The 21,081-nt window shown below is 45.6% G+C and overlaps 3 protein-coding genes across 4 annotated transcripts; 2 read left to right on the forward strand and 1 right to left on the reverse strand.

Moving 5' to 3' along the window:
* Window positions 1–439: 439 nt before the first annotated feature.
* On the forward strand, window positions 440–9,578 carry fanci (FA complementation group I; the record flags this gene model as incomplete). Of its 2 annotated transcripts, XM_079274219.1 has the most annotated exons (37): window positions 440–614; window positions 712–784; window positions 876–1,006; window positions 1,181–1,334; window positions 1,488–1,545; window positions 1,684–1,725; window positions 1,867–1,990; window positions 2,103–2,188; window positions 2,292–2,424; window positions 2,507–2,584; window positions 2,682–2,818; window positions 2,995–3,175; window positions 3,274–3,361; window positions 3,479–3,609; window positions 3,696–3,766; window positions 3,916–4,030; window positions 4,163–4,285; window positions 4,542–4,610; window positions 4,712–4,813; window positions 4,904–5,101; window positions 5,467–5,588; window positions 5,668–5,829; window positions 6,179–6,358; window positions 6,470–6,636; window positions 6,710–6,786; window positions 7,027–7,143; window positions 7,221–7,272; window positions 7,351–7,478; window positions 7,670–7,735; window positions 7,850–7,946; window positions 8,078–8,262; window positions 8,359–8,415; window positions 8,502–8,561; window positions 8,717–8,785; window positions 8,922–9,017; window positions 9,173–9,274; window positions 9,444–9,578. In XM_079274219.1, exons 1-37 carry the CDS (start codon window positions 534–536, stop codon window positions 9,504–9,506), a joined length of 3,975 nt encoding a protein of 1,324 aa, XP_079130345.1. In that variant the 5' UTR covers window positions 440–533. The 2 variants fall into 2 exon arrangements, with proteins under 2 accessions (XP_079130345.1, XP_079130346.1); XM_079274220.1 differs by having other exon boundaries at window positions 9,173–9,478.
* Window positions 9,533–17,113, reverse strand: polg (polymerase (DNA directed), gamma). The gene is made up of 23 exons (XM_079274207.1): window positions 17,026–17,113; window positions 15,918–16,515; window positions 15,603–15,798; window positions 15,261–15,428; window positions 14,985–15,131; window positions 14,759–14,838; window positions 14,447–14,629; window positions 14,096–14,229; window positions 13,874–13,997; window positions 13,552–13,776; window positions 13,329–13,446; window positions 13,074–13,157; window positions 12,717–12,830; window positions 12,451–12,611; window positions 12,315–12,368; window positions 12,105–12,222; window positions 11,869–12,004; window positions 11,465–11,711; window positions 11,248–11,367; window positions 10,972–11,140; window positions 10,471–10,679; window positions 10,197–10,357; window positions 9,533–9,672 (listed from the first exon to the last, which is right to left on the reverse strand). The coding sequence occupies exons 2-23, from the start codon at window positions 16,487–16,489 to the stop codon at window positions 9,608–9,610; spliced, it is 3,585 nt and encodes a 1,194-aa protein (XP_079130333.1). The 5' UTR covers window positions 16,490–16,515; window positions 17,026–17,113; the 3' UTR covers window positions 9,533–9,607.
* A 598-nt stretch (window positions 17,114–17,711) lies between these two features.
* On the forward strand, window positions 17,712–19,638 carry LOC306776978 (Golgi apparatus membrane protein TVP23 homolog A-like). Its single transcript, XM_079267893.1, has 7 exons — window positions 17,712–17,759; window positions 17,872–17,954; window positions 18,474–18,618; window positions 18,766–18,855; window positions 19,055–19,183; window positions 19,277–19,405; window positions 19,502–19,638. Exons 1-7 carry the CDS (start codon window positions 17,745–17,747, stop codon window positions 19,526–19,528), a joined length of 618 nt encoding a protein of 205 aa, XP_079124019.1. The 5' UTR covers window positions 17,712–17,744; the 3' UTR covers window positions 19,529–19,638.
* The last annotated feature ends 1,443 nt before the right edge of the window (window positions 19,639–21,081 follow it).

Genomic DNA, 21,081 nt, shown 5'->3' on the forward strand with positions numbered 1-21,081 from the left:
CAAGACAAACATTAAAATACACAAAGACTGATTTTCAAGAGTGCGTGAGCGTCAACTCTGACTTTGTAGGCGTGCCTTGTAAACGGGGTTGACAGGTCTGCGCAAATAAAGTTTTTCTACAAAATATTATATTTCTTGACAGAATTTCAACATCAACTTTTTAGATGGACCTTTATGTGTCTAAATCATTTCACGTTATAGTAAAAACACATGTCGTGTTAGTGTATGTATTTTACGGTATAGTTAAATATTATGTTGCGTTGGAGGATACTTTGAGCCAAATCTGGCAACCACAAAGCAAAACAGGAAGTGTGCGCTGGCGGGAAATTCGTAATATAATAGCGTCGTTTATATTATGCAAGCGTTACCAAACTACCGCTTGACTTTGACTCTTCGTGGACTCAATTTAGTTCGCTAGTTTACTTTATTGAATCGATTGTCCAGTATCAATAGTCGCTAAACGATCGTATCTCTAACGTTACGTTTAACCCGCCGCTCGTGTCTGTTTGTTTCCGGGACTCACGAGAGCTGAAATGGATAAAATCGTCATGCTGTCGGATGGAGACAGTACCGACGAACTTCAGAAGTACCTGTCCTCGCTTACACATGCCCAGGTAACGTTGCGTTATTTTGTCAACTTGGCCCACCGCAATTCATAATCTCATCCGTGAAAAAATAAATATATGTCCCTTTCCATCACCTGCTTTCTAGCTCACCGCTGTGATTAACAACGGCGCCCTGAAGGGTAAGGAGGTCGGTGCCATGATAAAAGGCATATTTAAAGGTACGCACACAGTGTCAACTGCTGTCAGTGGTATTAAAGATCACATCATATCTCTGGTCAGAATACCTGCATTGTCTGCTCTTTCTTTTAGGCTCCCCACCCACTTCCACTGAAGGGTCAGGCCGCAGACTTCTTGTTTATGAGCACTGCATCCCTCTGTGTGAGTCTGGGGATCTTCAGGCTGAGGTGGCAGCTGATGTCATTGGACTGCTGATGCTGGAGGTGTATATCTATTCATAATAATTGCTCTTCTGTGCTGAGTTACTGTCCGATCTGATTTTTAGCAAATTCTGGATTGTAAACATGTCTTTACATATTGTCCTTTTCCTTTTGTTCACGTGTGCAGTATGGCATCTGTCTAATTACCATTTTCCGCCTCTTAATTGTTGAACACAGACTCACACGCTGCCCGGACCCTCTCTTGAAAAACTGGCGTCTCTTTTTGTTGACGCCATTAAGGTGGGAAAGATGGGCAGTGGGAAATCCCTGGAGCTGTTTCCTACTGTGCTCACTGCCCTTTCAGCATGTGAAGCCATGTCTTATGGCAAAGGTGAGTGCAAATTACGAGCGCTGGTAGCTTTACCATTTAACGTTCTATCAAAAACATCATCAGCTTCCTTGGTGGTGTAAACTACAAGGTGCAAACTGGAACATGGCGATTTACCGTCTGTTGTGGTTGCTTGTTATTTTATGACAACGTTAGGCGAACTCAGTGGCGAAGAATACAAGAAACAGCTGATCAACAGCCTCTGCTCGAGCAGGTGAGGACATCTCAGATTTCAAACTATATGGACATTTCACATACATTTTTCAAAGGAGTTTGAGTCCAAACCATTTCACATGGATCTTTAACAAATAGCACTAGTAGTCAGAGGAGTTTTGTATTTATTTTCCTGCAGATGGGACCCGCAATGTGTGATCCACCTGACAACCATGTTCAGGTAACACCTTTGGCTATCCGACCAGAATAATACGACTTTATTTTGCTTTCATGATGTTTTACAGTGTATAGCAATGTTTGTATCTGCTAATACTAGTCACAGGGCATGGAACATTAGTTTTTTGTGTCTGCCTCATTTTAGGGACGTGCCCTTGTCATCAGAGGAGCTGCAGTTTGTGGTGGAGAAAGTGCTGAGGATGTTCACCAAGCTGGATCTGCAGGAGATCCCACCACTGGTTTATCAACTGCTGCTATTATCTGCAAAGGTGTGTGGCGTGCGTGCGTGTGCGTGTGTGTGTGTGAGACAAAGACAACAGGTAATCCTCTTTCCTCCTTGTTTCCATTATCTAAATGCCTGCCCTGCACTCTGTCTGCTAGGGCTGCAAGAAACAGGTCCTGGATGGAATCATCTGTTATTTTAAGGACCAAGATGTTCGCCAGGAAGAGGAGCAGAAACACGGAGAGTGAGTGGCTCATACACTGCGAGTGGAGCGTACTGTGTTCACTCTAAACTCGTACTGCCTACTTTCCATTACTGATTGCTGTTACTCCCGGTTTCTTCCTCAGGAGCCTGGATCTCGAGGTTCAGTCCATTCCACAGGACCAGTTGAGGCACGTGGAGGGCACTGCTATCCTCCACATAGTCTTTGCCATACGACTCGACCATGAACTCGGGAGAGAGTTCCTTAAAATCTTTAAGGTTATCGAACTCATCCGTTGGTTATTGAAGTTATTTTTGAAAGGTTGAGTGTGCCATAAATCTATGAATTGCATTTCTGCAGACGTCCTATGGGGATCTCTGCCCTTTCAGCGTTGCCCTGTTTCTCTCAGTGGCGCGCATCCAGCGTTATGAAGAGCAGGTGAGACATCTGTACATTCCCCCCCACCCCCGACACTCATTGGAGTCTTCTTCATTTGATCTTTTCTGTACATTCGTCCTGTCGCCGGTGTGGTTAGGTGTTTGACCTCTTGAAGGGGGCGATCATCAAGAGCTTCAAGGATGAGCAGCTGCAGCAGGGGTCCAAGTTCCTGCAGGACCTCCTGCCTGGGCACTGCAGTGTGGCTCAGATGATACTGGACACAGTCAAGAACAGGTCAGAGCTTCAAAGCAGTTGAGCCGTTAACATAAGAACTTTTGCATGTCTTGATGTGATTTTCTTGGGCTAAGTTATAACAACATGTGATGTTAGATTCACTGCTTTAGCACCTCTTGAACACAATATTTGCAGTTGATCATCTACACATGATTTCTACACTTCCACCTGTGCAGTGTGTTTGGTTGGGATCATGTGACCCAGGGGCTGGTGCAGCTGGGCTTCTTCCTCATGGATGCATTTGGACCCAAACCTGGACCATTTGGCAAGACCACAGAAGGGTCTGCTACCGTAGCCCGGACCCCCAATCAGCAGGCATGCAAGCTGGGAGGACAGGTGCTTCTGCAGGGCTTTAAGGTATTTCATTTGATTGAATCAACAATGTAAATGACTGATAATTAACTACATCGTCATTTTGTCTTCTCACTGAAGGATGTGTGTTTCTTCTACAACAGATGCACGAGCCCATCAGAGGCGAGATACTGGACCAGGTCTTGAATCGATTGGTCACAAAGACAGCCTCACCTGTCAATCATTACTTGGGTAATACAACCGATAGATATTAGCCCTGGCTTTGTGGTGTACACCAGCGTCTAATCACTCTAGTTAAAACTAGATTCTGACTTTCCTCTTTTCTCTTCTATGTTTCTGCATCATCAGATCTTTTCTCTGACATTGTGGTCTCGGCTCCCATGATCCTTCTGGAGTCATCTTCCAAGGTGACGGAGACATTTGACCACCTGTCATACCTGCCTTTGACCACTGTTCAGGGTTTACTGAAAGCTATCCAGGTATCTAAACGGACACACACACACACACACGTATATATTGTAGAGGTTGATTTTGGTTAATCGTTGTTCTCTGTTTTAATCTCCAGCCCTTGCTTAAAGTCAGTATGTCTTTGAAAGATGCTTTGATTCTAGTTCTCCGCAAGGCCATGTTTTCCAGGTGGGTACTGCTTCGCTTTGAGTCAGATTAGCTTCATCACTACAGTTTAACGAATCATGCTTTGGTAAACGCATTTGAAACCTCAACTGTAACACACAAATGAAGGTGTTTTCTCACACTGTCCTTCCCTCCATATGACTCTCTACAAGCCAACTGGACGGCAGGAAGTCTGCAGTGACTGGCTTCTTGTTGCTGCTGAAGAACTTCAAAGTGTTGGGCAGCTTGGCCTCAAGCCAGTGCAGCCAGGCGATCTCCTCGAGCCAGGTACAGTTCCAGTTAGCCTGTACTGGGGCGTGTGCAACGAGGCGGCTGGAAAAACACACGCAGCTGTGACAATATGTGCCATTTTAAACATGGTCTGTTGTATGATAACTGTCTGCCTGAACCCCCGAATAGATCCAAGTGGACGTTCACGCTCGCTACAACTCCGCTGCCAATGAAGCGTTCTGTCTGGAGATCCTCAGCAGCCTGCGTCGCTGCCTCGGCCAGCAGGCTGACGTGCGCCTCATGCTCTATGAGGTTCGACGTCTCTTTTGCCGTGTTTGTTAGTTGTGTTTAATTTTGCGACATGCTGCTACAAATACTAACTATTTCAAATCGCCTTGATAAGCTTAACTTCTTTTACTCCACCTTTAGCATCCTGCTTACATATCATACATATCTTTCAAACGCAAACAAAATCCTTCAACATTTGAAGTATGATTCATCAGAGAACATTTAGTGTGGAAAGATGCTTGATACTGAGAATATAGATACAAATCCTCAACTATTTCAGGGTTTCTACGATGTCCTCCGTCGCAACTCTCAACTTGCAAGCTCCATCATGCAGACCCTCCTCTCGCAGGTATGTGTGTTTATAAGGTGCATGCCGGGTTGGGTATAATAGCCCGTTTGTCATGTTCTCTATGAGATGGGGAGCTGTATGTCATGTCTTCGTATCCTTAGCTGAGGCGGTACTACGAGCCTGAACAAGACCTCCTGCCCCCGGTGAAACTGGAACCGAGCATCACAGCGCTCGGAGACCAAGTCTACCTCCAGGAGCCTCTGGTACTCTGTCTGCATTGTAGCACTTTTGTGACTGTTTTTTTTTTTTGCTGTTTTAACGTCTTACTCTAAATAGCGTTTGTTCCACTTCAGGCCCATCTGGTGAGCTGTACTGTACATTGCCTGCTGTGGCTGCAGAACATGCGGCGATCGGCCAACCCCAACGCTGACGACAGCGGTGAGGAGGAGGAGGAGGAGGATGAAGGGGAGGGATACCAGTCTGAACTACAGACAATCCTCGAGAGCATGACAAGACGCATGGTCAAGAGTGAACTGGAGGACTTTGAGCTGGTATGCATTCAAGACAAGTACACAGCATACACTGTGAAACACTGAACCAGATTGCATGGGGTTCAAAGGTCTTTAGCTCTCCCACCTGTGGTTAACAGCAGGAGTAACTTTCCCCACACACTTTATTGGTTTAGTTATGTGTGGAGAAGACTTTAAGTTTGTAATTCTAATACAAATGTCTGGTTCAAGAAAATATGGGAATCCTAATGAGATTTGCAAGCAGGAAGCAAATAAGCACTTCTCCTTCAGAATGAACTGCTGAGTGTTTTCTTGAATTGTATATCGCGTACATCTTCCATGCTCGGCCCGATAATGTTCCACTGAAAGCATCGTCTTAAGCCGTGTACTGCCCGTGTGTCGATCAGGACAAGTCAGCGGAGTTCTCCACAGCATCCAGTGTTGGGGTTAAGAATAACATATATGCTGTGCTGGTGATGGGAGTGTATGAGATCCTTATGGAGTACAACTTCATCAAAGCCAACTACAGGTAACTACCACTTCTCTTTGTACGGTCGAGACCTCGCGTCGCTTTAGTTGCGGTTAAAGTGACGATTTGTGTGTTGCAGTAAAAGCTGCTTTCAGGAGCTCGTGGAGCTGTTTAACCGCTACCACAAACTGGCCGAGATCCTGAAGGAGAAATCTGGAAAGGGTCGAGTGCCTTCAAACAAGAGTCCTCGCAGTTTACTGTCTTCGGGCTTCATTTCGACTCTCCTCACTGTGCTCTTCAGGTAAATGTTTACATGGATTACTGTTACACCTACTGGCTCTGTCTGAGTATACAGATCACAATATACACAGTACAGCTGGAAAATCTTTTATGAATACTGTGTTAATCGGGGAAAGCACTCGTTTTATTTATTTTACATGGATCTAACACCTTGTATGGCGGTTATCAAAAACAATTACAAATAAACTTGAAAGCCAAAAGTTAGAAACACCATGTTATCGAATGTGCACTGAATCATGGGTAGTATCGGCAACACGAAGACATTAAAAATAATTTCTAGAATGAAACACGACTGGATTGTTTACTGAAAGTAATAACAAAGAATGCATTTCTTTTGTTCTCTTTTTCAGAGACAGTACTCAGAGCAGAGAGGAGGCGCTCTCAGTGCTTCGCTCGAGTGGAGAATTTGTGCGCTACGCAGTAACTGTGGCTGTGCAGAAGATCCAGCAGCTGGAGGAAACCGGACACACAGACGGACCAGACGGACAGAACGCAGACAGAACTTTCCGCTTCCTCTGTGACATGACGAGGTCGGAACCCCCTTAGCCTAAATAACGGCGTCTCGGTCGCACCGTGTGCATGGTTTTGTTGTCTATGACACTGTTTGACCGACGCAGAGATCTGTCTTTTGCATAATCCAGTGTGCTGATGTGGCGTTACACCAACATCCCCAGCGTGGTGGAGGACGCGGGGAAGAAGGAGAAGCGCTCCAGCTTGTCCATGCTGTGTCTGGAAGGTCTGCTCAGGATCTTCACCACTTGTCAGCAGCGCTATCCAGACAGGATGGCCCAGCTCCTCTCCACCATGGGTTAGACACGCACGGTAGAAGCAGCGAGTCTGCACAGTACGCAGGACATCCTCACATTTTGTGTTTCTCGCAGACATCTCGGAGGACGACGCGGAGCCAGACGATGGCAACGTTACAGAGATCAACTTCTTTTACGTCAGACAGTTTCAGGTGCACCGATACAGAATTCATTTGGTTATTCTCTACGTATTTTAAAAGGTTACTCCCAAACATTTATTTTCTGGTGTGAAACTGTCAGTCACTCCTGTCCGTTTGAGAAGCCTGGCTTCTTTAAACACTTGACAGAATGTTGTACCAGGAGCCATTTAATGTGTCAGAAACGAACCAACTTGGTTTGTTTTCCAGACAGAAATGTACTGAGCACTGTTCATTTTCTTTGCCCGTCAACAGAGGGCCCTGTTCACACAGCTAAGTGGAGGCGAGGAGGAGTTTAACAGCAAAGAGGCTCAGCTGCTGGTCAGCATCTTGAGTGTGCTTTCACGCCAGCTGAAGCCCTCCTCCCAGCAGGTAGCTGTCCTCTTAAATGCACCTCACACAACAGCACAGGTAGCACCTGTTCCACTAACGCGCGTCTTCATCTACAGTTTGTGCAGATGATCAGGTGGACTGTGAAAATCTGCAAGGAGACCGGTTTCGGTGAGCGACCGCTTACTTAATCTTTGCGTCTACGTACAGTACGGTGTGTTCTGAGATCTGTTTGTTTCTCTCATTTAGAGGACTCTGCTTTCTCCAAGAGCCTGCTCTCGCTTCTCTTCAACCTGCATGTTCTCTATAAGAGTCCTGTCAGCCTGTTGCTGGAACTCTGCAAAGACATCCACAGCCAACTGGGAGACATCGATCCGGTACAATAACAGAGCACTAGCATTTATAACTTTATAGCCATTACATTTTGGCAAATTGTGCAACATATCTAAATCACTGTTCTGCTATTGTACCTTTTTTTTTTTTTACATTCGACACTATATTGCAGGGGGCCTCCTGGTACCTGGGTCAAAAATGAACATGTGACTTTTTGTTCTTTCTGTATGGTCAGAATGTGGAGGTGGAAAAACAGTCTCACTTTGCCATCGTCAACATCAAGACTGCGACCACAGGAGCGGTGAGTGTCGGCTCTCACACGCGGAAGCTCCTGATTTGCCGTGTCATCAATATCTCAGAATCAGTGTTTTACGCAGTGCCGCCCCCCCCATCATTTTGAATCTCTTGCCCCCAGCTGCTGGTCCTGTCTCTGGTTGACAGAGTGCTCGATGAAGTGGACTGGCTTATCGCCAGGAAGAAAAGCCAGACATCCTCCGACAGATCGGGATCTGGTAAGAAGCCTTTTCACAGTTCTCAGTTGGATTAATGGTGAGAGTTGAGAGGGGGGACAAGGAGAAAGGGATGCACCTCGGCGAGGGAACGCGTAATAAAACTTCTGCGATGTTGTATTCTTGGCGCGTAGGCGAGGCCACCCAGACGGCAGGCCAGCAGGATCCAATAGAGAAGGCACTGACGCTGCAGCTCGGGACTCTTTTGACGGCTTTGAATGAACTGGTCCAGACGGCGCTGCTGCCGGGCACCTGCACCATCACACTGCTGAGAGAACTGAGTCGCACGTACACCACCCTCACCACGCTGGTCAAATATGTACGCATTGTGTCCCCTCTATGATCTCTTGACTGAATGGAAAGTTGTTTTTTTTCCGGTGCGACATTCATTTCTTTCCTCCATGTGTCGTTTTAGTACATCCAGGTGTGCGCCAGCCCGCAAGGTGCACTGCCGGCCCGCTTTGAGAAGCTGGTGAGTCCTTGTTGTTGTTTCTCTTGTTTGAATCTTCTAATACTTCTGATGTCATGCTGATCAAGGTGCTTTTTTTTTCTGTACAGGTAAAACTGTCGGGCTCCCACCTAACGCCGCAGTGCTACTCTTTCATCACACACGCACAGGTAAAGCACTCTTGTAGATTAGCGCCCCGGCAGAGCTTCAGGTTTGCAGACAAACGATAATCTGTCGTTGTGATCGCGCTGGAGTTCTTCAGTTATGGTTCACGGTAACGTCGGCTTCACGAAGGACTTTGAAAACATTGTGTTTTCTTCGTTAGAGTGGAGAATTCAGTGGTGCAGATGACAAGAAGAAAAAGAAAAGAAATGACGGGAACACTGCTGGCTCTGTAAGGTTTTTCATTCTATAATATATCAATAATCATGTATAGATACATCGTACAAATAAAAATGATTGCGCCTCAAACAAATCCGATTTTGAATGAATCCAGTCAGAATTTAAATCCATTTTTATTGTCCTTGAAGGCAAAGCTTCTGCGTGAGACGAAAGCCGTCCCTAACGTGATCTTCAGTATTGAGCAGTATGAAAAATACCTCATCACACTCTCAAAGAAGTCAAAGGTATGTGTGAACTAGATCGCTTGAGGAAGTTCACAAAATACAACAAAGAGAGCCATCGCACAAAGCTCACTGAACACCTGTAGTGCTGCGTTAACAGTTAGGCCACTCGTACAACAGTGTTTCACCAACACCTGTGTGTCTGTCTGTCTGTCCAGGTGAACCTGATGCAGTACATGAAGCTGAGCACCTCGAGAGATTTCCGTATCAACCGTGCTACTCTGGACGCAGCCCTGCAAGAGCAGGATGACAGTCAGGAGGTGAGTGCAATCTCATACTGTAACGAGCAGCTCTCGGTCTTTCCTCACACATTCCTTTACCTGATCGCAGTCGGTAAAGCACAATGTTCCCGTTTCCCCACGTGTGATGCGCTGAACAGTCGCTGCTTGCTGAGATCTTATGGTCAGTTTCTTCTTTCGATCCTTTCAGGCCAACGAGTCACAGGAGGCAGCGGAGACCCATGAACCCCATCAGAAGAGGAGAAAACAGTGAGCCAAGAATCACGTCGTGTGAATCACGCGTCTCCAGATTCTCCACGGATCTTGAACTTGACCTGCTGTTAAACAGCCTCCTGGCAGTCGTGTGTGTTTGAACTATCTTCCTTTGTTCAGAGAGCCTTTCGTGATGTCGAGGATTTGGTACATGTCCAATGCCTCACCTGTGGAAAGTTTGCACAACGTTTGTTCCGAGAGTTCACTTGATTTAGTCACACGTATTTCTAAACATGTTAATTGTAGCAGTTTCCAGCAGCCACATTAAAGATAGTAGAGTTATAACTACATATAGTAATACTAAAGATGGCTCTACTTTATCAGTTCACAAAGGAAAGAGGTGGAGATATGGTTACATAAATGCTTTGTGTCAAGTGCTGTTTTGTTTTAAAATTAATATTTTCTTTATTCTATTTATTTACACTTTTCTTTTAAGGCTGGCAGGTATCAGGAGTTGAGCTGTTGAAATGCTCTAATTTGTAATTAATTCTCTTAAATTAATATCTACATCTTACGTCATTTCAGTAAATAATGTACACAAAAATATGTCTTTAAAACCTGCAGGTATTTGATCCTCAATTTAGCCTGCTGTCTTTTTTTCAAGCACATTGTTTATAAAACACATTTGACAAATACACAGTATAAGCCTCTATACAGAAGAATTAGGCTGACGATGGTGTGCAGGACTCACCGGGTGGGAGGTTGTATCGTCGTTCCAGACCTGTGGGGTTGGAGGGCGTCACACAGTCCATGGTGACCTCCTTCCTCAGACACTGGTCGATGTCAACGGCGCTGAAGAAAGCTACTGACTGGGGAAGGTCCTGCAAGCCTAACGCATGGGCGAACACACTCCTGCAAGGAGACACAAGCTCACACTCAGTAAAAAAAGCTGCAAAGTTTATTAGCCTAGTCCGTAGTAGAAGTTCTGACCGGGAAGAATAAAAACCGCTAAGCAGCGAGCAGACCTGGTGAGCAGGTTCGTGATCTGAAGTGCCAGCGCTGCTCGGTAACGGTCTTCGCTTCCGACGAGGTACCGCACCTCGTCGTGGATGCTGATGCAGAAACGGCCGTCGACGTCGTGCTCCTCGAAGAGCCACTTCATGGCCACCAGCATCAGGTGTAGGTAGTCCACCGCAGAGCTCTGGACCACCCAGTTCACTCTGCTCGTGATGAACTGACAAAGACAATATAGCTCCATCGTAATTTGAACGTTTGGGCTTTTGAGAAATGTGTATGCAATTAATTTTTTGGGGGAGGGGGGGGGCAGCCATTTCCATGCAAAACATTTCTTCTGAAAAACTGTTTTTATGATCAGATTTTAAGGAACAGTAAAATAATAAATAAAAGGCAAGAAATATCTGATACAACCAAGCACCAAAATGATACTATTGGGGGGGGGGGGGACAAAGGCTTTTGGCTGTTCATGCTGGTTGAAAACCACCATGTCGGTTAGATGTACGCCTCACCTCATCCTTAACTGCCATGGGCTCCAGCGCTCTGCTAATCCTGCAGCCTAGAACGGGAGTGGCCGGCTGGGCCGAATGAGCAACGCTCTCCAGCTTGTTGAACATGTCTGACTCCGTACCTCCGGCCCACAGACGTTTGTCGACGATATTCCACCTCTTCCGCCGCGAGCTGAGGGGTATAAAGGAGGGAACTGCAGGAACTGAGGCGGCATGGGAGAATATATTGTGACACTAAAAGCGCTTGTAGACGTCCATGTGATGTACTTGCTCCCTCACCACTGCGAGGCCAGTCTGGTGATCCTCCGCAACTCCTGCAGCGTGACACTTCCATCTTCCGTCTCCACCTCTATATCCAGTTCATTGACCAGCCACTCACCCTCCTCTGACAACTGGTATCTGATGAAACGTAGAAAACACAAACGTGTAGCACTAGAGCTTAACTTAATCACCTTTCCACAAACAACTAACCCGACCACACAACTACCGAGCGTACCTGCGTATGCCCTTAGTCAAGGCGTACATCTGCTTGGCCTTACTGGCAGCTTCTTCCTGACCGAGCCGGTGGTTGAACTGCAATAGCAGCCTCTCAGCAAAGGGTTGTCCCGCACCATAAATGCGTCCATAGTTGAACACCTTGGCATGCTCTCGGCTGATGCCCACAGTCTCAGCGGTGCGGCTGTGCAGGTCAGTGCCCTGACTCTTCTTTCCCTGAAGGGTCATCCAGCCAAACGCCGTACAACCTGAACCCAGCAGAGGCATAAGAAGAACACCGATAACATCAGGTGCTGCTTGTTGGAACTAGAACAGATTTAAAAAAGACGAATTGCCTTCTACAGCTTTAATAACATGCAGTTAAAGTACGAACTACACAAGACATCAAATAGGGATGAATCTCACCATGCATGCCAGCAAAGTGAGCCTCTCCAAGCACAGCAGCAATCCACAACTCTTGGGAGTCAACATCTGCTCCCACCAGGTGATATCCAGGTGGAACCTGCACCATGGCCTTCAGCTCACTGCCTACCCGGTCCCGCTGTGGACACAACAGAAAACAAAACGGTTCATACAAAACAACATTTCTCTCAAACGCTACGCTCAGACTTGCGTTCCTCTTTGTGGGCTCTGCTTCTTACCCGCGCATTACTGGCAGTCAGCCACGTCGGCTCCACAGCCCTGCGCGTTACCGTTCCAGCGGTGACGACTTGAGGCAATATGGCACCATACTGGCCCTCTTCATCAAACTCTTTGTGTCTTTGGGGAGACAGAAAGGTTGTTAAAATAAACAGCCACGATGAATGGCTGGTGAATGAATGGGAGGATAGCTATTGGTATTCCAGACAAACCTGCTGACAATATGAGGAAGTTCTCCCTTTCTCAGCCACAGCACCATCTGAGAGCTACGGAAACACAGTGAGAAATCCTGTATTCACCATCTTTATGACAAACGGATGAATAACTATGGTGGAAACTGAGAGGCACCTTATGCGTTTATGGGCATTCCTCCAGAAGGACACCATTTTGTTGATCTCCAGAGCTCGTGTTGCGTTGGTTCCACCATGTCCGGCCCTGAGAGTACCATCCTCCATCTTGGACAGGAAGTCTTTTGAAAAGGGGCTGCCAACATTGTTGTGATTACCGTCCTGAAACACACGCATTCAGTGAGACCATGACAGCAATTCAACGAAGTGACAATGTGCCAATGGTGGTTATTCAGGACGCTCTTGGGGTGAACAGTGAAACTTCACCTTATGAGGTAATTTGAAAAACCAGCACCCTGGGATATCCACATCGCTGTAGGGACCGTTTCCGTGGTGATAATGGCAGCGACTCTCCTCTGGGGCATGATGTGGATCTTGAGACTGTTGTTGATACAGAATGCAAACTATATTATACAACAAACCACAATAACTAATGTTCAATGTCAGCACAGCGAAACAAAAAGCATGCAGAATGAACCACAACACGCTGCATGTTAGACCGCATAGTGCTGACGAGGCTATCATAGCAATTGAAATGTAGAACATTGATCTGCAATACAGTAAAAGTGTTCATGTTACAAAGTCATAAAGCACCCGTAAATGACAGTGACCATTTTCACTCACCCTGTTTTTCTTACTCTCCCCATTTCTCATCATTCTGACTCCATTTTCCTCGGTCAGACTCTCCAATGACCCAAACTCCTCCACCTTCAGATGAGGTCAAGAAACACACAACCATTTCATGATATATGTTGTCATTCCAGAGCCGCCGGGCCTGATCAATGATCCGAAGCAGCACTCGTTAAAACACCAATGAAAAGGTCGGTTGCTTGTAAACACTTCCAATAATGATGTAAATTACATGATGAGCGTACGCACCTTTGCCCACACTGTGCTGTCCGTCCACACGAGGTCATCTGAAGGGTTGCAGTCCAGATATTCAGGCCGCACTTTGCTGTTCTGCTCACAATACTCTCTGTAAACACTCTCGATAGCTCTGTGGGACGGGACGGAACAATGCCTCAACAAACACATCCTACATCGTGACAATCTTGTCTTGATGACTCAAGCATTATATATTAATATATTATGTATTAAGTACCCGTGTGGGCACACGGGCCCTGTGCTCTCCTCCTCGGGTACCAGGTTGTCTCTGCGTCCAGGAACCAGGTAGCCCCACCCATGTTTCTCAGAGTAGTGCAGGGGGAAACCGTCCCACGTCAGACCCATCAGCTTAGGAGTTACTCTCATCTGGAGACTGATGAGGTTGGCTCCAGGGGACCAGCTGTCCTCCTCGGACATCTTCTCACACAGCTTACGATACCACCTGAAGCACACAATAAGGGGGGGGGGGGTGAAGGACTGACTGACTAACATAATGATTATTAGATGGCTTAGCTGTGCTTGGGAGTGACCTTACTTACCCTGGATGTCCAGGCAGATGTTGCCTTCTTTTAGGAAGTCGACTCACTGTTTCCTTTAGCTTCTCCACAGCCAGCCTGCTGGGGTAAGGGCCTGCCATCTCCTCTTCAGAGGGTGGACCTGGGTCTAATATCACAAGAACTCAAACTCAACTTCATCTCTGTTATCCTTTACCTCTTTTGCAGATGATAACATTTGCTTTGTAAATGTGGCTCCGGATATACCTTCATCCCAGTCTGGAAGAGGAGTAGCAACTTTTGCTTCGACTGCTTTTTTCTTCTTGCTGGCTGCTACTTTCTTCAGTTTAAACTCCTGCACATCCCACTCAAGATCCCAAAGCCAGGGGTCATCTTTGTACCTTAAGAAAATAAGAACATAAAACCCAAGTCCATTGATGTACAATGTGGATGTTTTTATACAAAGCACTTTAAAGTACCTGGCCCTTAGGAGTTATGGAACTACAGATTATGCATGAATCTACCGGTATAATGCTTTTCACTCATCACACACTTAAGATCAGAATGAAATAATGCGCTGCAGTGAGAGACATGGTGATGAATAGGTGCTCTTCACACCTGTCATCCTGCAGCAGCTGGCAGGCATCGTCCGCGAGAGTCATCAGAGACTTCTTCATCTCTCTCTGGAGCTCTTCGTAGACGTCCTGAGAATCTTCCAGGTAACGCCCCCAGTTTTGATTGACGGGAAGGTAGCTCACGCCCATCTCCAGCATTCCTGCAAACGTCACTGGATGAGGGCACCTTGTTAAAGATGAAAGAGATGGACTCATTATGCGGCATTGTGTACGAAGCAACGTCATACTGGCTAGAAAAAAAATTATATAGCTATAAAAGGAAAGAGAAAGTGTTCGTGGGTTGGGATTAACTGACCTCTCCATGAAGAGCGGAAGCTGTTCTGTGAAGACTTGATGTGTGGCTTCGACGTCCATGGCGCAGTACTGCATTAACTCCTGAAGAGGTCAGCAAAGCCATATGCATTCATCAGTACTTCATGATGAACGCAAGTCATTTGGGAGACTTTTAATATACCGTCTATAAATCAATGTGGCCGATGATAACAGACAATTTGAAGCAGGATTTGTCGTGAACATCTGACCTGGAAGTTGTTCCGGACATCCGTCATGCTGCCCTTCACAAACGTCTCTCTGGCCTCTTTCTGCAGTGGCGGCCCTCCCACATACAGAGCATGGACATCAGCCAGGTTATTAATGCTGCTAATATTAACCCAGTCCCAGGAGCCGATCTACACACAGAAACGTCACGTTGAGTTTTGCTGATGACAAAAGCCAGATCCTGACACTTTCGACAAAGGAAACGCTGCAACATTATCACAATTAATGCATGTTGTAGCTGAAATGGGGTGAACACAAACCATTGGACTCTCCCTTTTCTGTCCAGCTTTTTTAATGTGGTCCTTGACCTCCTGAAGACCTCTCCTTTTGCCCAGCTTGTTGGCCATCCACAGTGTGCGCTGGAACCCGGTCAGCCCAGAGATGGCCATGTGAAGGCTCATTGTGTCCATGAAGCGTACCTTAGAACCCTTTAGGGAAGAAAACAGGTACATGCTACTTGGTGCATTTACTCATGTGACTCGTAAAAATCTTACAATAAAGATGCAAACAGAAAGTAAAAAAAAAGGGACATGGGGCTAGAAAGCGAAGTTGGTACCGAGCAAGGAAACAAGGAAAAAACACACCACAGTCTGAATACTGACCTTTAGTAAGTATTGCTCCTTAATGTAAGATCGGTCAAAACTGACATTATGGCCGACTATGAGCCTCTCCTTCCACTGGCCCCCTGGTGGGCGGGCAGAGTTGATCGGCGTCTCCAAGGGGATGAGGTCAGCGAGGGTCAGCTGGTTTGACCAGGAGTACCTCTCTTCTATTAGGCGCTTACTGCACCAGGAGTACCTGGAATGAAAGAAAAGCATACTCATTGGGACAATTATAATGTAACTATTGACCCATTTACACCCACACCCTCATTTCTCCCCTTTGCACTATCTTTATATTCCTTGCTTGTTCCTCACCAGTTAGTGGGAGACACAGCAGCAGCCAGCGTGGGACACCGTCCCTCCGTAACGCACACCTCCACATCGAACACCAGTGCAGACTCCTCTGGGAAATCAACCTTCTGACTCTCCCCGTTGGGCCCATAGCGTGTCCATCCAACCTCCCAGCTCCATTCCTGCGGCATGGGAGGGAGTTCAGCCAGCTGCAGCTTGGTGGCAGCTTCAAGGTAGGGAAGACTCTGCTTCTGGGCCAAGAGACGGAAATGCTCGTCAATATCCTTGCCATACATTTGGGGAAGCTTCAGCTCCACTTCGGGCAACAGTGAAGTTTCCTTCCCCCACAGCTGATGTTTCTGCAGGTGCCTAGTGCTACGCTCCACATCATCCTCTCTGTACTCTGGTTGCAGCCCTCGAAAGATCTGGTCGTGGAGGTTCCTTGACAGCATCTGAATGTTAAGGGGGTTCAGGCGGGTCTCTGTGGAGTCCTCGCCCTGAAGAGAGTCTGGCTTGGTGGAGTAGAGGGCGCGTGGACACCTCCATTGTAGAGAGATGAGAGTCCTCCACAGAGGACAGCGCAACACATGCAGCATCACCTCATGAGGACTTCACACTGGAGCTGGAAGACATTGGGACAACATATTTTTGGACATGATGCAGCTTAGCCCCAGTTTGAGGCACAAACCGGGACTAGACGGCTATATCTAGCTACTAGATGGATTATAGATACAGATAATAAAATGTTTGATTTTATCCTATGTGTGATGTTGCAAGTGCAATATTGTTCAATGGCGGAAATGTTATTGGTCAAAGAACACAGCTTCAGATCTTTCACTCAGATAGAGCTAACTTACTCAAAACGTTATCACCCAACTTTAACTTTAACGCTAGAAATAAGTTGAGTCTGGACTAAACGTCAGCTTAACCTACTGCAACATGGTATAGTTAGGTAGCGTTAAGTTGCGCACACACACTTTATTTATCACGAACCTGCTCACGCATGTTTACTATTAATTGAAGGGGAGTGTTGCTATTTTGTGAGCAACCAAACAAAAATAACAGCCGTTTAATTCTGCACTCACTAAATGTGTTAGCTGTAGTGTCGATAAAAGCAAAAAAGACACCTCACCCGATCTGTGCCTTGAGGTATAACGGCAAAGTTATCAACCACAATATGTCTCAAATTGCTCCACAACAAACTAGTTTGTTATTTAGCATGCTCAATGCACGAGGATGTGAAACCAAAGCAAGACGAAGCGTTAGTGACCCCACGCGGCCCGGATGACTATACGTAATCGTTTTTTAGGAATACAAACAAATGATTGGATGAACACACTCAAGTTGTTTCTAGGAAATGCAAAAGGGGATCATACACAAGTATTAAATAAGTAAAATATAACAGTATATAATACATATATATGAATATAGAACCTATATGTATTTACCTTGTCCTACACACCAATGCAAGGCCGCGTGGCCTAATGGATAAGGCGTCTGACTTCGGATCAGAAGATTGCAGGTTCGAGTCCTGCCGCGGTCGCTCTTTTATGCCTTTTGATGTAGATTGTGATTTCCGCGTTTGCAAAAAATGCAGATATGTTATCAAAGCAATCACTGCCTTTGCTGCCATGGGCATTTTCGTCACGTTACATTAAGGGAGTCCTCTCAACCTTAAAATAAATTTAAACCCAGCTTCCTGAGTGATGGTGCATTTAGTGACAGAGGGGGCAGCGTCGGTGTCGGTCTTATTTCACTGCAACACCTGGTTTATTCCATCCCTATAATACAGCTAAGCTTTACCCCAAATGGTACTTCGCTTTGCTTTACACATCTACGACATTGACAGCAATGGGTATCACCGTGGTACCAATGGGTTTCTCTCTGCCTCTAAAATGTATTGTGTTCGTCTACGTCGTATCAGCTAGGACGATGTTGGATGATTTAATCCTGTTGTGTTTTGTCATTGCTTCCTCAGACGATGGCGGATGACACGGAGGATGTTGAGCTGGACTTTGCTGCTGACGAGCAGGAGAGCGCGCGGAGAAGCGCAGTGATAAGGTGCACTGCAGGAGATTGTTATTGTATCAACAAAATCTGTCTTGAACAGAATATTGTGCTTTTGTAAATATAATATCAGCAGGGATGACGTGTGAGAGTGTTTCCAACCTAAACCGCTAAAATTAGAGTAATTTAAATAAAACGTCAACAGCTTTAATTGGTCGAATTATGCTCTCTCATAGGCGTTTATGTGTGTGGTTTTTTTCTGTTCGTCTATGATTCAGAGTGCCTCTGTGCTGAGAAGTGTAGATATGCTGTATGTTTATGTTTATTTTATTTGATATGGACATCACAGTAGCATTAGAATTGTAACATACATTTATGCACAAAGCCCAGATGCACTGTGTTAAGTGTTCGTAGCGAAATGCTAATTTACAACACCTGTCCACAGGAGGCTTTTTTAAAGAAGTTAAAATAGAAAATAGCCGACAACAAAGTTGTCTGCTTGCTTTAATTGTACATGCTTTAATGGTATTTTCAGGCTCTTGGTCATTTCTAATCCTCTGCTTTTAAATGCAGACACCCCCTCGCCTCCTTTTTCCACCTGTTCTTCCGGGTGGTTGCCATTGTCGCCTATTTGCTCTGTGACTGGATTAGCGAGAACTTTGCTTGGTGTTTTGTCCTGATCATCACTCTGCTCTCTTTTGACTTCTGGTCTGTCAAGGTGAGAGGTCAACTAGGTCAGCTGCTAATTCCCCTCACTCCCCTATGCCCTTGCCCCTTTCTCGCCCTCTTATGAACTTCAGCACCGTTTAATCCTTTTTGTTTCACCTCACTAGTTGTGATTACTCACGTTTGTCCTGTGTTTCAGAATGTGACCGGCAGGCTGCTGGTCGGCCTGCGTTGGTGGAATCAGATCGACGAGGATGGAAAGAGCCTCTGGGTGTTTGAGGCTAAAAAAGTAAGACATTGTGTGTTATTTTGAGTGTGGCGGAGCATTTTTGGGGGTATTAAACATTTGGGCATGGCTGTATGTGTGTGTGTGTGTGTGTGTGTGTGTGTGTGTGTGTGTGTGTGTGTGTGTGTGTGTGTGTGTGTGTGTGTGTGTGTGTGTGTGTGTGTGTGTGTGTGTGTGTGTGTGTGTGTGTGTGTGTGTGCAGGCCTCCCTGGGCAATAACAATGGGACAGAGGCAGAGGCGAGGATATTTTGGCTGGGTCTCATCATCTGTCCTCTCATATGGACATTCTTCTTCTTCACCTCCCTCTTCTCCCTGAAGATTAAATGGCTGGTGAGACACATGTCGCTTGTGTGCATGCTCTGTAGAGGCGCATTATGATTATATACATCCTTCTTAAATGCATCATCTGTGTGTCTTCCCCAGTCACTTGTGGTTGCTAGTATTTCCCTCCAAGTGGCTAATCTCTATGGTTACCTTCGCTGCAAAGCAGTGGGAGAGGATGGCCAGCCTGCAGACATCCGCTCTTTCTCGGGGCAGCACCTCCTGCAGCGCGTGAGTGACTGACTGCAGCATTTAGCACTGTCCTGTTAACATGTCGGTGTGTATTCAAATTGAACAGAAACTCACTCATAATGTATCCTCTTCCAGCCAGACATCATCTTCGGAATACTATGAAGATTACCTCGTCCTTTACAGCCACTCTGCTGTGTGAGTGTGTGTGTGCGTGAGAGAGAGAGGGAGATAGATGAGAGCTGCCTCATCTCCAAAGTTCCCACAAACTGCATCTACTTGAATGGCCGTATGCCTCGTGCATGCCTTATGCTGCTGATGTTCACTTCACATGTTGCCCATGGATCAGTCTGGCTATTATGTCAATAAAAGATAAGTGCATTTAAATGTATCCCTACTGTCGTTGGTTGAATATCTGCAGATGCATTTTATCATGAAAGAATTAAAAAGCATATCGTTTTTAAGCAGCTCATATATAAGCCGTGTTTCTAGCTTGTGATGTGCAGATGATATGTCCTGCTTTTAGCAAACGTCTGCTATATAAAACACAAAGACCCCTAAATGTGCTTTATTTAAGGAAATGGGGTTTAAATAGAATGGATTGATTAAATGGCACACCCTCCACTGTTTTATTGAAATTGTTACACCCTACTTCCAAAACTTTCAACAGGAAATGCTAGCACCTTACCATAAGAACTAATTATAGGTGAAAAAAAGCCCATTCAAGTTGAATGAAAACGTTGACAGTTGTGATCTGTTGTAGGTGTTGTGATGTGTGCTTGAATGCACCACATGATGAATAAATGAGCAAAAGGAAGCACACAGAGACAAAATATATATTTTTCAAACATAACTTAAAATGTTAGAGAGACCAGTTGGTTGAAAAGGTTTTGTATTGTAGGATTTTTTTTCCCTCAATGAGAAATTGATTGATTTGTGTGCAGGACAAACTGCAGATTACAATCTAACTCAAATGTATTTGTCATTTCTCTGTGATTCCAAACATAATCTTAGGTGAAATTGGCTATTTAATACTAACCATGGTGAGCTATACAATTCTTATTGCAAAATATTTCTGCTTCGTGGTCAAATCATTCATTTTAAGAATAAATATGAGTATTGCTGTCTGTCCCTAAACTGGAATGCAGTGGGAGCTTCAAAAAGCATTCCGACTGTACTTTAAAAAGATCCAATCAGCTCTGAGACGAGGAGTCACCAACCCAGTGTTGTATCTTACATTCTGCCAATATTTGCTGTAAAACATTGTCGAATAGACATAATGGGAATGACTCTTGATATATTTTCATTTCGTCCCGGTGCAGTTTACACGGACTAAAATCCTGACCGTACAGATTTGGAGGGAACTGTTCAGTGTTCTTGGCCGTGGCCCCTGAGCTCCACACACAAACGGCTCAGACCTCAAAGATCTTCTATTGATTGACGATGCTCACTCCTGCGTCCAGCCTGTGTAACCCTGTCAGCAGCGTACACACTGTAGGGCGGGCAATTTAACTCAGTGTGCTCACTCTATATAAGCTTACTGGTACGCTAAGCCAAGGCCATAGTAACTTCTGGTGATGAAATACAAATATGAACCCGTAGGTAGAACAATTTGCCTGCCACAAAAACTGTGACGGCCTATTCTGTCTTGAGCCACAATGGCAGTGATGCCCAGGGTGTTGCAAATCTTATTTCAACTGTGTGTCTGTCTAACATGG

Source organism: Melanostigma gelatinosum (genome assembly GCF_949748355.1).
Source record: "Melanostigma gelatinosum genome assembly, chromosome: 1".
NCBI lineage: Eukaryota > Metazoa > Chordata > Actinopteri > Perciformes > Zoarcidae > Melanostigma > Melanostigma gelatinosum.